General features: G+C 35.4%; 1 protein-coding gene across 1 annotated transcript in view; it reads right to left on the bottom strand.

Moving 5' to 3' along the window:
- LOC121411791 (extended synaptotagmin-2-like) overlaps positions 1-8,294 on the bottom strand; it is a 79,321-nt gene extending 71,027 nt beyond the window's left edge. The window contains exon 1 of the mRNA XM_041604648.1: positions 6,311-8,294. Within this exon, the coding sequence (XP_041460582.1) occupies positions 6,311-6,491 (181 nt within the window). The 5' untranslated portion in view covers positions 6,492-8,294. The remainder of the gene's footprint in view (positions 1-6,310) is intronic.
- Positions 8,295-14,965: the final 6,671 nt, after the last annotated feature.

Here is a 14,965-nt window from a genome sequence, read left to right as displayed (position 1 = left end):
TTAATATCTTGGGCCTGAACGAAGTGAAATTTAGACCAATATGGTATTTAAAAGTGAGAATTAGATCAAGTTGATATCATAAGGGACCAAGACTGGTAGTGTATAATCAAACGGCAATGAGACCAAAGGGTAGACCAAATGTTTGAATATTTACCTAAACCATGGACGTTTTTATTATGATTATCATGATTATACTGGTTATTGGTCCGAAATCAATTGGTTTGCATAATTCTCGTCCTTGGTTATTGATGGGGGGGGTGGTGAGAATATCTATTTTTTTCTCAATTGATTAAAGTGTTACATGAGTAACATGACGTATACGGTCGTCTAAACCCGATGCGTATATACATTCGTAATTCCGAAGCTTCGTTATTCCGAAAGTTCGGATATTCTGAAGGTTCGTTATTCCGAAGGTTCGTAATTCCGAAGGTTCGTTAGTCCAAAAACGAAATGAGGTTCGTAATTCCGAAGGTTCGTTAGTCCGAAAACGAAATGAGGTTCGTAATTCCGAAGGTTCGTTAGTCCGAAAACGAAGTGAGGTTCGTAATTCCGAATGTTCGTTAATTCGAAAACGAAATGAGGTTCGTAATTCCGAAGGTGCGTTAGTCCGAAAACAAAATGATTAACGAACCTTATTTCGTTTTCGGACTAACGAACCTTCGGAACAACGAACCTTATTTCGTTTTCGAATTTACGAACCTTCGGAACATCGAACCTTATTTCGTTTTCGGATTATCGAACCTTCGGAATAACGCCACAAATGTTCGGATTAACGAACCCTTTTACGTTTTCGGATTAACGAACATCGAGGTATAGGTAATTTACGTGTTTCGGAATTACGAACCTTCGGAACAAAGAACCTTCGGAATTACGAAGTGTAACCCATCGATATGTTACCTTCTTCTCTATTCAGTTTTCTTTCCAAATTTTCTTCACCTTTTCCCTACTATAAAATCATGGGGGGGGGTAGACACTGCCCCTTTGAGGCATCGCCCCTGTAGGTATCCATTTTGTTCCTTTCGATTATTATTATCAAAGGAAAGAGATGAATAGGATATCGACACTAGTTCAGGTCAAATATAATAACAAAAAGTGTCTTTATTTTTTAGTTCTGACGTTTTTGGTTGATATAGAAGAGAACGGGCATTCAAAGAGTATATTATTGTCTCAACCATCATATGATCAGAATAGTCAGATCAACAAGGTTATTCGATTGAGAACGAGTATATAAACAATATTCTCAAATAATAACAACGCAATGTGTTGAAGTGTGCTGGTAGCATTATGGCGTATTGCGGTTTACTGCAATTAAGTTCAACCGATTTCATCCTATATATTTTATGATTGAAATCTTCTATCGAATACACCAACTACCTGTCACTCGAGAAGACCTTCGTTTAAATCGAAATCTAAATTTATTTACAAAATAATGTAATATTGACAAACGCAGTGAATTCCTGTGCCAAGATGGCAAAAACAGTCGTTGAATGATCTAAGAGGGACTTAAAATTTGTTCATTTTGGCAGAGAAGAGAACGTAATAATAAAGATTGATGCGCAGTCATGAACCATTATTTAGTGAACTATTGATGTATGCCACTGTAAAAATATTAAGTAAAATTTATATAAGCACGAGGGTAAATGTGTCCAACCAATTTTGGGCAGTATTTTACCCAATATTACCGGGAAGCATATTGTCCAGCAAGGTTAAAAATAAGCAGCAATTACTTTAGAATGGGCAAAATTGTCATCACACTGGATATATGAAAATCTCCAAAAGAAATGCCTAATGTTGGTTGGACACATAATTACCCTCATGGAGCATTTTTACCTACTTGATTTTATAACGAATTTTGAATCCGTTTTGAATACATAACTTGTTGCTCTGTCTGGTCAAATCAATACAAAAAAAAATATTGTCTTAAGCTATCTAATATTTTAATAAATTATGTTAGTGAGCGTTTCAAGGACGAATTATTTAATCACTTTCTGATAATTATGTAGGCCAATATATCACTCTCCTCAGTAATCATCAATTTAAAACCCCTTAATCTGTGGCTACCCTTAAACAAACCCCTTTCCACGTGATCCATTCTAATGTCAGAAACGGAGTGAGCCAACATTTTTTTGAGGACCAGGCATGGCGTATTGAACAAATTTTCTGGTAAAAAAGGAAAAAAAAATCAGCGAGCGAGTAAAGCGATATTTTTTTATATAAATATAACATTCAGCAAAATATCATATTTTACCCTTTCCCCTTCCTTTTCTTCATTTCCCCCCTTTTCCTTGGTCCTAAAATTTTTTGGGCCCAAAGCATGACCCCTAAGCCACCCCCATTCATACGCCATTGGATTGACATACCCTCATGACTGCATACAGGAAATATGACAGGAACGGTGAAGAAATCAAAGAGACAGATCAATATACAGCCCACGTGACATAAAACTAAGACGTTGAAATGAAAATCGAAATTTGCTTTGGCGACCACCTTTAGGTTTGTATAGGAGCATCACCTATCCATAAAGACCACAACTTTGGTTTTCCCATTATTTATCCCCACTGAAATACATTTTTGCATTATATCTGGCGTGGAAGACCACTCACTGATGGTGAAGGACTGAACTTTCTCGTCTTTCTTTGAGTGGTCTTTAAAAGCAGATTTTACCGTATATGCAATCACCATTAACAACAATTGATATCAAAATCTTTTGATAACTATGAATATTAGCGTGGGCTTTTGGAGATTAAAAAGAGAAATAAAAAAATAACTGAAAATAGAATGAATGAGAGAAGTAAAGATGCGTTGAGTTATGAACCTCATTGATTAATATGTTTACCGTAATGACCAACGCAAAGACCATATCTAAAACACTGATACTTTTTAATTTTTTCTTGACATCCTTGGATCTTTTTTATAGAGAAGTTCCAGACATAGTAGCAAGCAATGTTTAAAAGATGGATTCCATTTCACATTATTGTTGCATAGATAAAAAAAAATAATGTCCCTAAAGATCATAAAAGGAATTCAAATTATAGCATGAATCAATTATGGGGACAACGAGAGTGTCGTGATAAAACCCCAAACAAAAGGTGACGAGGCTGATTATTTTCCCCGTAAATCATCCAGCTTGTCCAGTTTAACGTAAATGAAAAGGGGGTATATTATGATAATGTGCAGCAAACAATAATTGAAGCAAATAAATTTGATGATCGAGACAACCGAATATCTTTGTTTCTCCAAAATTAGCTCTTAGTTTAATGTCTATAAATATGTTAGACTCGCTCGCCCCTCTCTCTCTCTCTCAAACATAGAAATGAACTATCATAATTGCAAGAGGCCCAAACCATTCAAATAATGAACCTCTGGCAATTTGTTTGAAATTTTTTTTTTTTTTGTGTAAGGGTAGGGCGTGTATGAGACCTGGCATGCTGCATAATCGGCACCATCGGTAAGTTTCCACAAAATTAGGTTTTTGCCCCCCCCCCCCCCTACATCAAATAGTTCAGCTTTGCCCGGGCAACGCCCTTAGAAATAAGAATCCTTAAGATTTGAACTTATATTTTGAATCCATGGACTCTACACAGCTCAATCCACCCCTGACTGCGAAGGTCAAAATATCAATTTAGACATTTCCCACTTTCCCTCAAAATGTGCCTCCAAACAATAAATTCCACTGGGCAATTTCCCAAGAGGAAGGATGTATAAGAATTTTCTCTCAAACTTTATTTGAAAGAACGTCAATTTCCTCCATTTAACCATCGCGCTTTTAAACCCATGATCCCCATGTAATACAAAAAAATGTGAGTCACAGAGTAAGAAGGCCTATAGAAATTCGTATATATCAAAAAGCATTATATAAACTTTCATTACTTTGGTCAAATCATTGTTTTGCTAAGATTGTGTACACTCTCAAAAATATAGGGTAAAATGCTCCATGGGGGTAATTATGTGTCCACATTGCAAGGGCATTTTTATTTATCCGGTGTGATGAAAATTATGCACATTCTAAAGTAATTGCTGATTATTTTTTAACCTTACTGGACAATATGCTTACCGCATTGGGTAAAATACAGCCCCAAATTGGTAGTTAGACATACAATTTTATACCCAATGTTTTTTTACAGTGTAGAAACATTGGCACTCGTAATATAGGCCTACTCTGTTCCCCCCCCCCCTCCTAATAGGACATTTTAATTCAACATACTTATTGTATATGGACTGTGCCACTGTGGTAATGAGTAAGTTGATGATTACGAATTTCAAGAAAACAGTTAAAATGCGTTTTAATAAAAATGTGTTATTATTTTGTTTTTTCTTTAAGAAAAGAAATTTGAATAAGAAACTATATAATGATCGGGATTAGGTTTCCGTTAAGTAATAAAGTATACAGTCGCACACATTGCCTGATCTGCATTAATAATTGCATGAAAATTGCCTTTATCTCCTGTTTATCGAATGGTATTCTTCGAACCTTGTGTTAATGAGCTTGCACGAAAATACACACTGCGAATCGTCTTTTGCATTCCAAGTACTTTATCAGCAGATTAGTAATACCAGCCTCTTGTTTAGCCATCATACCGACACTGTAATCTTGTTTTACGCTAGTGACCTCCCCCAAAAAATAAATTGATAGATAGATCGATAGACAGACAGACAAACAGTCAGAAAGACAGACAAACAGATAGATAGATCGATCGATAGATAGATAAATAAATGAATAAATGAATAACTAAATTAATAAGTGAATTAATAAGTAAATAAATAAATAGATAAAAAAAATTAAAAACGGCTAATAGTAAAAAAAATGTTTGGTATCTTCTTCGTTTAAATTTTCGATTGCATAACTATTTCTAACATCAGAATAAAAAAAATAGCGGACTTGATAGAACGAAATTATCATGTTCCAATGACCAAACTGTACACATCTGACCATTCAACTGACATTGATTGTTAGCAATTAGATATATTTGCAAATAAAAATCATTGTCCATAATTATACCAGACTCGTTTTTTTTATTAGTTCGACATAATCTAGCTATAAAGGGGTTAAAAATCAGAATATGGATTATCAAAGAGGCTTAAAGAATCAAGATTAATGGTTTGCAGACCTGATGAGTCAAACGAAATATCTGGCAAGTTATGTTGACCCCCATACTGGAATTACCTGTCATTAGCTATAAGCAGCCCTGTCACATTTAATCAAAAATCACTGGGAACTCACCCGAAAGCTAACGAGAATTGGAATGTGAAGGAAACTAGAGAGAACAACTCTTTAAAAATGCAATATTTGACCAAAAGGTTGAAAGAACAATTTGAACATTTCGTTCTAATTTGAGCAGCGAAGCGATTTATAATAATGGCTCTTAATATGCCCTCTCTCTCTCTCTCTCTGCATTGGGAAATATGCCAATCTATTCATTTTCTTTTCTGAAATCGATTAGGTTTGTCATGAACAATGCTGAGGCCTTCCATACAAATACAGATTTTTTCTTTTTTTAGAATACGGGATTAAAGACACGTCATCCAAGTTCCTTTAAATGTCCCGTTTATATACAAGATGATTTTTATAGAATATATTGGATGTATAGATGCATGCACAATGTCGAGAGGCATTTTATTACCAATTTACTTCATTTTAATAAATTTAACAACACGGGTAACAAAAAGCAAAACAGGGCGAAAAACAACAACAAAGAGCAGAGCAATGCAAAGTGAAGCAAAACAGAAGAAAATACCTTTTATGTCAAAAACAAAACACACAAAGTAGTCACTCCCCCCCCAAAAAAAAAAAGGTAATACAAAAGGAAACACAATTGAATCCAGAGAATTATACGATGCAAACAATACTATTTCAGGGTCAACATTTCACAAGCTTAATCATGCTATAATCATTATAGGTCATATCTTGCCTTATGTCAATAAAATATGACCATTTTTAGAACCGGGATAATGATCAGTTGGTCGCGATCGTACGAATCGGATGTAAGATGACGGATTGGTAAACCGTATCTTCATTACAGAGAATTAAAAAGGACTGGTAGTATATAAAAATTACAATTTAGGCGAATTCCAGAAGCGAAATGTACTTGTCCTGAAAACATTTTGTAATGTCTCGTTGGAGAACGGAGGGGGGGGGGTCGAAAGTATCACATTAACAACAATAACAAATATGAATACTGATTTGTGGAGTACAAAAATTCCAGCGAAAGGGTGATTCGTCCTGAATCAGACTTCATTGACCACCCCCCCCCTCCAAGAAAGAATTGTTTCCTTCTTTCAATGTATTTCGCATTCTTTTCATTTTACTTACCTTCATATATTCTCGCCCACATTCTTTCGATCGAGGTCCAGAACTTTTTCCCGATTTCAGGCTTAAACTTTTTGCTGAGTTCCGGGCTGAGTTTCAAGGAAACTTGCCGGTTGAACTTGGGCATCGTCAATCGTTTAGATAGCCTCTTCGTCGGCACATCGCTGTCTGTATTATTATTCATCTTGAATGAGAAAATCGAACTTTTCTTTCAGGAAGTCAACACAACGAGACAAAATCATCCGAATTTAAAGCTCTCTTTCCACTAGAATACACAATGGCCGACATTTTGTCACAATAAAATTTACAACCACGTCTCCCGATTGTGACATTGTTGATTTATAACATATACGGTTAAATATTAATAGAAATTTAGATATGACACCTGAAGACTAATGGAGATTGTTGCCTATCAACATTCGCTGGTCGTGGTTACAGAAATGTGACCAAAGACCAGTACAATATGACATCACTCCTTTGAACGTAATCAATGTGATTCACTTATTTTTCTCCTGTCTTGAAATTTCCGGCTGGGGATCTTGAAAAGATTACGCAACCACGACAGCAGATCACAGAGGGACCCCCGATTTGGCAACGGGGCCGGTGATGACGAGGAATCGTGAAGGCTGACTAGATCTTGCCGAATCAGGCAGAGGTTGTAATCCCAGTGATCTCGGAATCAACAGACATTCACAATCGTATCCATGGGTTTAACATGGTTCAAGTGTAATCCCATCATAAGCCCATTAGTCGGTGATTATCGGGTGTGCCACGGATCACGTGATAATTTTCTTGATAAAAGTCTGTCGTCTGCTAGAAACCTTTGACACTCCCCTTATATGCGACGTGCTGTGACTTAATTCAGAAGAAGTAAAGTTCGTTCAGTACACCGACGTAATGATAATAATCTTTTGGTCAAGTTCTTGAATGAATTTTATGAGAAGTGTCTATAGATGTTCATCATTCGAGAAAGGTGACGTTAATAATTATATCGCAAACCATTTCCTGAAAATGAGTTCCACGGTTGAGTCTTCTCTTCTTTCAAATTGGTGGTATGTCCATTCGAAGATCAGATAGAAAATCTCGAGTTTCAGGGTGTTCTCTGAAGCGCAAATAACATTGCCTTAATTGGAAGATCGTGAACTAGCTCTCAGTATGATCTTGAAATGTTATTGCATCCCATTTTCTGTCACCAGACTTCGCAGTTAGCTAACCTCTGAACTACACCTCTCCAAAAAATTGTTTTCGTTAAGAAGAAGATTGTTTGACTGTGGGTTGATATAGACGTAGGCGTGTAGTAGACCTAGGTTGATTTTTGTGTAAATAGTATGCTAGAACGAACCTGCATCGAAATCAATCCACAGAGCGATTGTAAACACAAACACAGAACACATGCAGAACCTGATCACTCAGAAAGGAATCCAATAATGACAGTTTGAGCATTCCAAAGGTATTTCATGGTTTTGCTATCCAATAACAGAATAACCAACTGGAACGCGGTCAAAAAAGCTGAACTCTTATGGCCTTTTTTTTATTATGCAGAATCCTCCAGTTGCGCTCTTAAAAATATCAAGGGTGAAGTCAAGTCCACATGCAGGTTTTATGTCTCGATACTGCGGGTTTTATTTTAGTATATCCTCTGATGGTGATTTAGTCAGAATGAGTAGGAAGCCAATTACACTGATGTGGGCTCATTTTTAGGTGTATACACTTGAAAACTCTCTGAACTCCATGCTGGGGGCCTCCTGAGCGTTGATGTTGAAGTTTCGCTAAAAATAAGGATCATCGCTTAAGTGGGTGTTAATCCGGGATCATTATTAACTGGTTGTACCCTAAACATTCACGTCATTCCATATCTTTTTGCGACACACCTCTGTACCTTCTCAAAAGACGCCACATGAACATAATATCATAACTTTATAAGTATATGAACACAGTGTTTCCTTGCAGATTGCGTATTCATGTATTATGGTACACATTGATTATACAGTGCATTCCGAAGCTGATGATTTAACAATAATTGTTGGTACAGTTTGTTCGCTTGAGTGATTTTGTAAATTCGTTTTGGATCCCATTTAGACGATCGGGGTGCAAGATCACATACCCTCCTCTTCTCCTTTCTTGTTAGGATTTTGTATTCGAATCTTCTCAACCGTTTCTTAACTTTGTCAAACCTGAGAGACCTGGGATATTATTAACTTCTGGAATGTATGTGCGTAGGATGGCCTAAATTGACTGAGACCAAACTCATAACAATAATAAAGTCAACAGTGTAGATAATACATGGCGTATGATAATAGAGGGGGGGGGGGTTGGAGTAGTGCCCCAGATTTAATTCACCACGGGTTTCTTCAGTATGTCAATTCGATACCATGGGGAGTAGGGGTAGTGCCCCAAAGAAATTCAGTAGTTTCTTTTAATCTGAATTATATAACATGTTGATAATTTTTCAGCTGAATAACCTAAAAATAGCAAATTCTTGTTTTTTTTTTACAGATTGTTGTACTTTTATAATGTAATTACAATACCTTCTACTTCCTCTAATAGAAACGATGATGTAGCCAATATTTTGATGGGCGTGATAGTCCAAATACTCTTTTAATATCAATTTTCTTTTAAAATTCGCTGTGATTCTTATACATTTTCTGTTGTTGTATCTATCTATCTATATCTATCTATCTATCTATCTGTCTATCTACCTATCTATCTACCTATCTACCTATCTATCTACCTATGTATCTACCTACCTATCTATCTATCTATCTATCAATCTATCTATCTATCTGATTTGTTATGATTGCATTTATTTGATTTATATTTTGTTGAAAATGAAATAAATGAAATCTATCTATCTATCTATCTGGTGACACCACATATGCTCCTGATGTGACTTTGCTCCTGTCTTAATATCTCAGAGGGCATAGGGTCAGAGTTAGGATGAGTTTTTGGTTCAAAATAATGTTAAGATAAGGATTAGGGTTCATTTAGTTGTGGACGTCATAGGTTTTAGGTTAGGCGGACTTACATAACAAAACAGAAAATGAATCCGGTCTCAATTTTGATATAATATATTTTTTGTATACCACTATACCTGTTTTAATTCCTATAGGTCTTGACCTTGGTCTTGGCCCCGACCTTGGCAAAGAAAATCACCATTATCACCTCTATCGCCATCTTTTCACATAACATTTATCTACACGTAAATCCATTCTGTCTGATATACTGTGGTTATCCCATTAGCTTTCTTTGGGGGCTGTCGTGCCTTAAATCGAATTTTCTGACATTCCTTCTTTTGCAGCCCTGATTAATTTATACTTTACATTTTTTTCTTTTGTTTCACTGTTATTTTGTATTACATAATATACTTTGGAAATACTATCCTGTATGAATTATGCAGAATAATTCAACAAAATAAAACAAACTTTTTTTACAAACAAATAGGAATGATTTTAGCCTATAACTAAGTTTTTCTCGTTTCTCGGCAAATAAAGATGTTAACATATTTCTTTGAGCCCTGCATAAAGATTCTATAATGAAACTTGTAATCGAATATTATTATGGTGCTGGGATATATTTTATCAATGTGATACATGGCGCCACACTCTAAAAAATGGAATGTTAAATCAATATTTGAAAGGTTGGAGGAGTGACAACCTTTTCCAAATGTTACTTCCAACTGTGTATAAAGCTAAATCCAACATTTTAAGTGTTGGGTAGAACCATTTAAAGTGGTAAATGCAACATTTAGAAAATGTTGATTTAACATTCCATTTTTTAGAGTGCATGGTTGCAGCGGCAACATGGTATTTTTAATGGGGGGGGGGGGGAGGCAAGACAAATGAAGTGGCATATGTTTTTTCACAGTTGAATTGCAGATGGGGGTATACAATTCGGAATATCTATTTTGACACTCTTCTCTCCTTTTCACACCACTCCCTTTTTCACAGCGTGAAAAGTTAGATATGTTTATACAACCACAGTCGCTCATATCTATTCTGTGATTGGTGAAGGAAAGTGGAAAAAGTCGGGGGGGGGGGCTAGCTGATGTACAAAATACGATAACTAATCCTTTTCCATGAAACCTTCGTTCTGTTCTTGCCACGCCCTTATAAGCTATCCAGGGTCCCGTAACACAAAGGTTTGCGATTGATCGCTAATTTCAAAGAATAGTTCTGATTGGTTCATAGTCAGTCTACTTAGCAAATTTCGCATGCAACGAGGATCTTGATTGGTCATTTCATTTAGCGATTAATCGCTAACCTTTGTGTTACGGCGCCCTGATCATGCTGATTGAATTATTGTACGGAATATCATCTACAGCACCCCTCACTTTCAGGCAAACTCTTGCTTCCGCCCCCATATGCAACCCTGTTTGAATAATACTGGAAATCCTGATAAATACACCCCTCAATCTCAGCAAGGTCTTGATACAGCCCCCCCCCCCATATGCTACCTTATTGGACCAAAACTGGAAATTCTAAGGAATCATCGAGGGCCCCCTAAATTCCCAGCAAGTTCGAGCTACACCCCTACTTCCAATATGTCCAAGACCTCCTCTAGCCAAGATCACCACACTACAATGAATATTTACAAGGTAATGTTTGTATCGAATTAGAACTAAAAGACAAACAAAATCACTCAATTATTAAATGGCTTGAATTGAAGTTCAAAGTGCAACAGATTCCCTTGGGATAACGTGGGTGTGTTAACATTTTGTCAAAAGGTAAACAAAATTACACCACGATAACATTCTGGTGAATTCCAACTTGATGTAATCCAACTTTATCTGAGCCTCACCCAGATAGTCCAACGATTGTGAAACCCGACTATGACGACCATCCAAAGGAGAAAAAAATGATGTATACAGGTAGTCTTTATGGACTGTTCCTATTAAAGGACAAGTCCACCCCAACAAAAACTTGATTTGAATAAAAAGAGAAAAATTCAACAAGAATAATACTGAAAATGTCATCAAAATCGGATGTAAAATAAGAAAGTTATGGCATTTTAAATTTTCGCTTCATTTCACAAAACAGTTATATGCACATCTCGGTCTATATGCAAATGAAGAACTGAAGACATCACTCACTATTTCTTTTGTATTTTATTATATGAAATATGAAATATTTTGATTTTCTCGTCATTGTCATGTGAAATGAAGTTTCATTCCTCCCTGAACACGTGGAATTCCATTATTTTAACATTTTGTGCTTCAGGCAAGGTCCTAATCGTCAAATTCATAAAAATTGAAATATTGTATAATTCAAACAATAAAAAACAAAAGAAATAGTGAGTGAGTGACATCATCGACTCTCTCATTTGGATGTAACTGGCTCGTTCATATACTAGTAACTATTTTGTTTAAAATAAGTGAAACTTTGAAATGTCATAACTTTCTTAATTTACATCCGATTTTGATGAAATTTTCAGCAGTGCTTGTCTGATTTTTGTCTATTGATTCAAATCAACATTTTTCTGAGGTGGACTTGACCTTTAAATAAATGTTCAATTGGGAGATACTATTTTAGAGAAAACAAATGTTTGGTCCTCAATTACAAGAACTCCTATACTGGCAGTGACTAGTAGCCCCGTTAGCCATACTTTGAATATCAGATTGTGCTTCCTTTGTTATACCCAAACAGAAACAATTTCATGTTAATGTTTAGAATAGATGTTGTATCGATGTTCCCCAAGAAGAAATGTTATTGGGAGAAATGCCGGCCATAAACCCACCTTTTTCTGATGTTGAATTGGGGTTTACGATCTCTTTTAAAATACACATATAAAAACCTGATTTGCACCTTAAATGGTTTCAGACAAAAGTGGGGAAAACTAGGCAAAAGTGCTCTTAAACGATTTGATCATGAGACACAGCAATTAGACAAAGTGCAGGTATTGAATAGAATTGGACTTATTACAATTAAACCAAATTGTGGGCAGATCAAAGGGCTGTTAGCTACAGTGAAATAAAACAAAGGGCTAATAATAGTAAAGAGATATGATGCCCGAAACATGATTTTTCACAATAAGTGCGAAAGTAGTAAGATAAGACACCACAAGACAGTTAAAGACAAAACAAAAAGTCATACAATTATCCAGAGCATTCGACCATTAAATTCTTGGAAGTATATAGCTTGATCAATAAAAAATACACACAAATAAACATTAATACACAGTATGAAGATTATCACCAAACTTTTACAAATCAAATTGATGCATGATGAAAATATATCACTCTAATTTTTATTTCCATGTTTTCTTTTTCACTTAAATGAAAAGGATAATCTCTTAACACGGCTCATTAGTGCCTGTATAGTCTTTGGAAAATCTAAACATTATTCATTTCCAAAACTTAAATCAATTGTCACACAAAATGAAAGAACATGCATGTAAAATTCATACTGTCCGAAAGATATGACCTCAAGTCTGATATTTAAGGAATAAAATATTTAAATTAATAAATGGTGAGAAAAAAATAATTTGGGGGATGAAAACATCACGATACAATAGCGTTTTCTGATATATGCTCTCTCAACTTCAGTCGAAATGACTTTATTCATAAAGCGAAAAACATTACTGAGAGAGGTTGCTAAATCTGATTAACAAACAAATTCAAGTTGTCACATTTCAGTTGATTAAAGGTGATAAAACAGTCACTTTTGTAGGATTGGAATGGAACAAAAAAGTTAGATACGATCACCACTGAAACTTAAATTACGCCTTAGACAGGCTTGAAATGTATTGAACAAAAATCTGTGTACTTTTAAGTAATAAATTACCCTACTTGTGTCAAATATCAAACTTACCCGACCCTTTGAATATCAGCACTAAACTTGTCATGAGTTTGGTGTAAGAAAGATGGAACTTGTATGCAATCAGGCTACTGCTTAATTGAAAATGTCTTAAAAAGAATTATAAAAATCATTATATCAAACTTTCCTTTACTAAAAAATGAGCACAATCATGCACAGTATGAAATATATGACCAGGTGGATGTTTCAACAGCTATTCGTAAGGTAAGAGCGACTTGAAAAACGACTGGTGATCCTTGCTTGTGGTAAATGGTATATTCATAAACTATTCATTGACGATCACCAATCGTTCTTAAAGTCACTCTTAACTTATGAACAGTTTTATGAAACAGCCCCCAGGCACATCAATGAATAATAATACATTTATCATTCTATCATGTCGGATCTCGGAATATGATCGTTCTTAGCATGTCAAAACTGATTTAAAACTTCAAATTTCACAAAGTATGTTGTACATGTTGATCAAAGTGGTAGAAAGAGCTATTGCAAATCACAAAAGTTCACTCTATATGCAAAATAACCATTTCACATAACCATATAGTATGAAACAATGCTAATTATGTGGAATGGCTCTGAAAGACCCCTCAAAGAACTCATAAAGACTGATACTTCTTGTCTAACTGGGCTCAGACTAATCCTATAGAGATCTTTCACTGTTCTTTCAGAGATCTTTTATGCAAAAAGTGTTCTTTCAGAATTCTTTCCATGGACTTTGCCTGGTCTTTCAATGGTCTCTCACGAGTCTTACAGTGATCTCCGCAAAAATCTTGAGAGACTGTTGAAAGATCATGAAGACATAAGAACTTTGAAAGTTCATAGAAAGACCACTGAAAGACCACCACTCAGTGTTTTGAACCGTCTCAAAAAGCTTTATGACTCATGAAGACCACTGAAAGATCCATCAGGAATCGCGAAAGACCTAATATCTTTGAAAGTTAATTAAAAGACCTTGATCAAGCAAGTTTCATGCTCTTACAGCACTTTCAGAGGTCTTGCTGTCTGTGGAATGGGGTTTAAAGATCATGGAAATAAGATTGATAAGAACTTTGAAAGCTGATCAAGAGACTGCTGAAAGACCATCAAAAGACCATTTTTCTGAAAGACTGCTTTGAATCGTTTCAAAAGTTTTGGAGATCACGGAGACCACAAAGACCACTGAAAGATCCATCAGGAATTGTAAAAAACCTCAGATCTTTGAAAGTTGATTGAAAGACCTTTGTAAGATCAAGCAAGTTTCATCTCTTATAGCAGTCTTTCAGATGTCTTGCTCTCTGTGGAATGGGTCTAAAGATCATGAAAAGACTAATAGAAATTTGAAAGCTGACCAAGAGACTGCTGAAAGACCATCAAAAGACAATTTTTCTGACAGATGGTCTTGAACCATTTCAAAAGTTTTGGAAATCATGGAGACAACAAAGACCACTGAAAGATCAACCAGGAATTGTGAAAGACCTAAGAGATCTTTGAAAGTTTACTGTAGGACCCTTGAAAAAATCAGTCTTACAACTGTTTTTCAGAAGTCTTGCTCTCTGTGGAATGGGGGTATTATTTGCAAAATGAAAGTGGCCAGTCAAGATCATTGTTGCATGCTTGAATTGCTAAACATCATTTGTTTTTCAGGGCCCTTATTCATACCACAGTCTACAAAATCATAAAATATAAAAAAAATGTTGTCTTACATTGGTAAAGATAGTGAAAAATTTGGCCACAATTTCTAAACAAAATTCAATATATGTATGATTTACAAAATGAACTTGAACCATAAATCTTAATTCTAATTTCATATATCACATTATCTTTGAAAGATTATTTGCAAAATTCACTCACGGTGAAAACAGATTATATG

The sequence above is a fragment of the Lytechinus variegatus genome, chromosome 3 (genome assembly GCF_018143015.1).
Source record: "Lytechinus variegatus isolate NC3 chromosome 3, Lvar_3.0, whole genome shotgun sequence".
NCBI classification, from domain to species: Eukaryota; Metazoa; Echinodermata; class Echinoidea; order Temnopleuroida; family Toxopneustidae; genus Lytechinus; species Lytechinus variegatus.
Note: the sequence above shows the minus strand (reverse complement) of the source record. Positions and strands in the feature narration are given on the sequence as shown.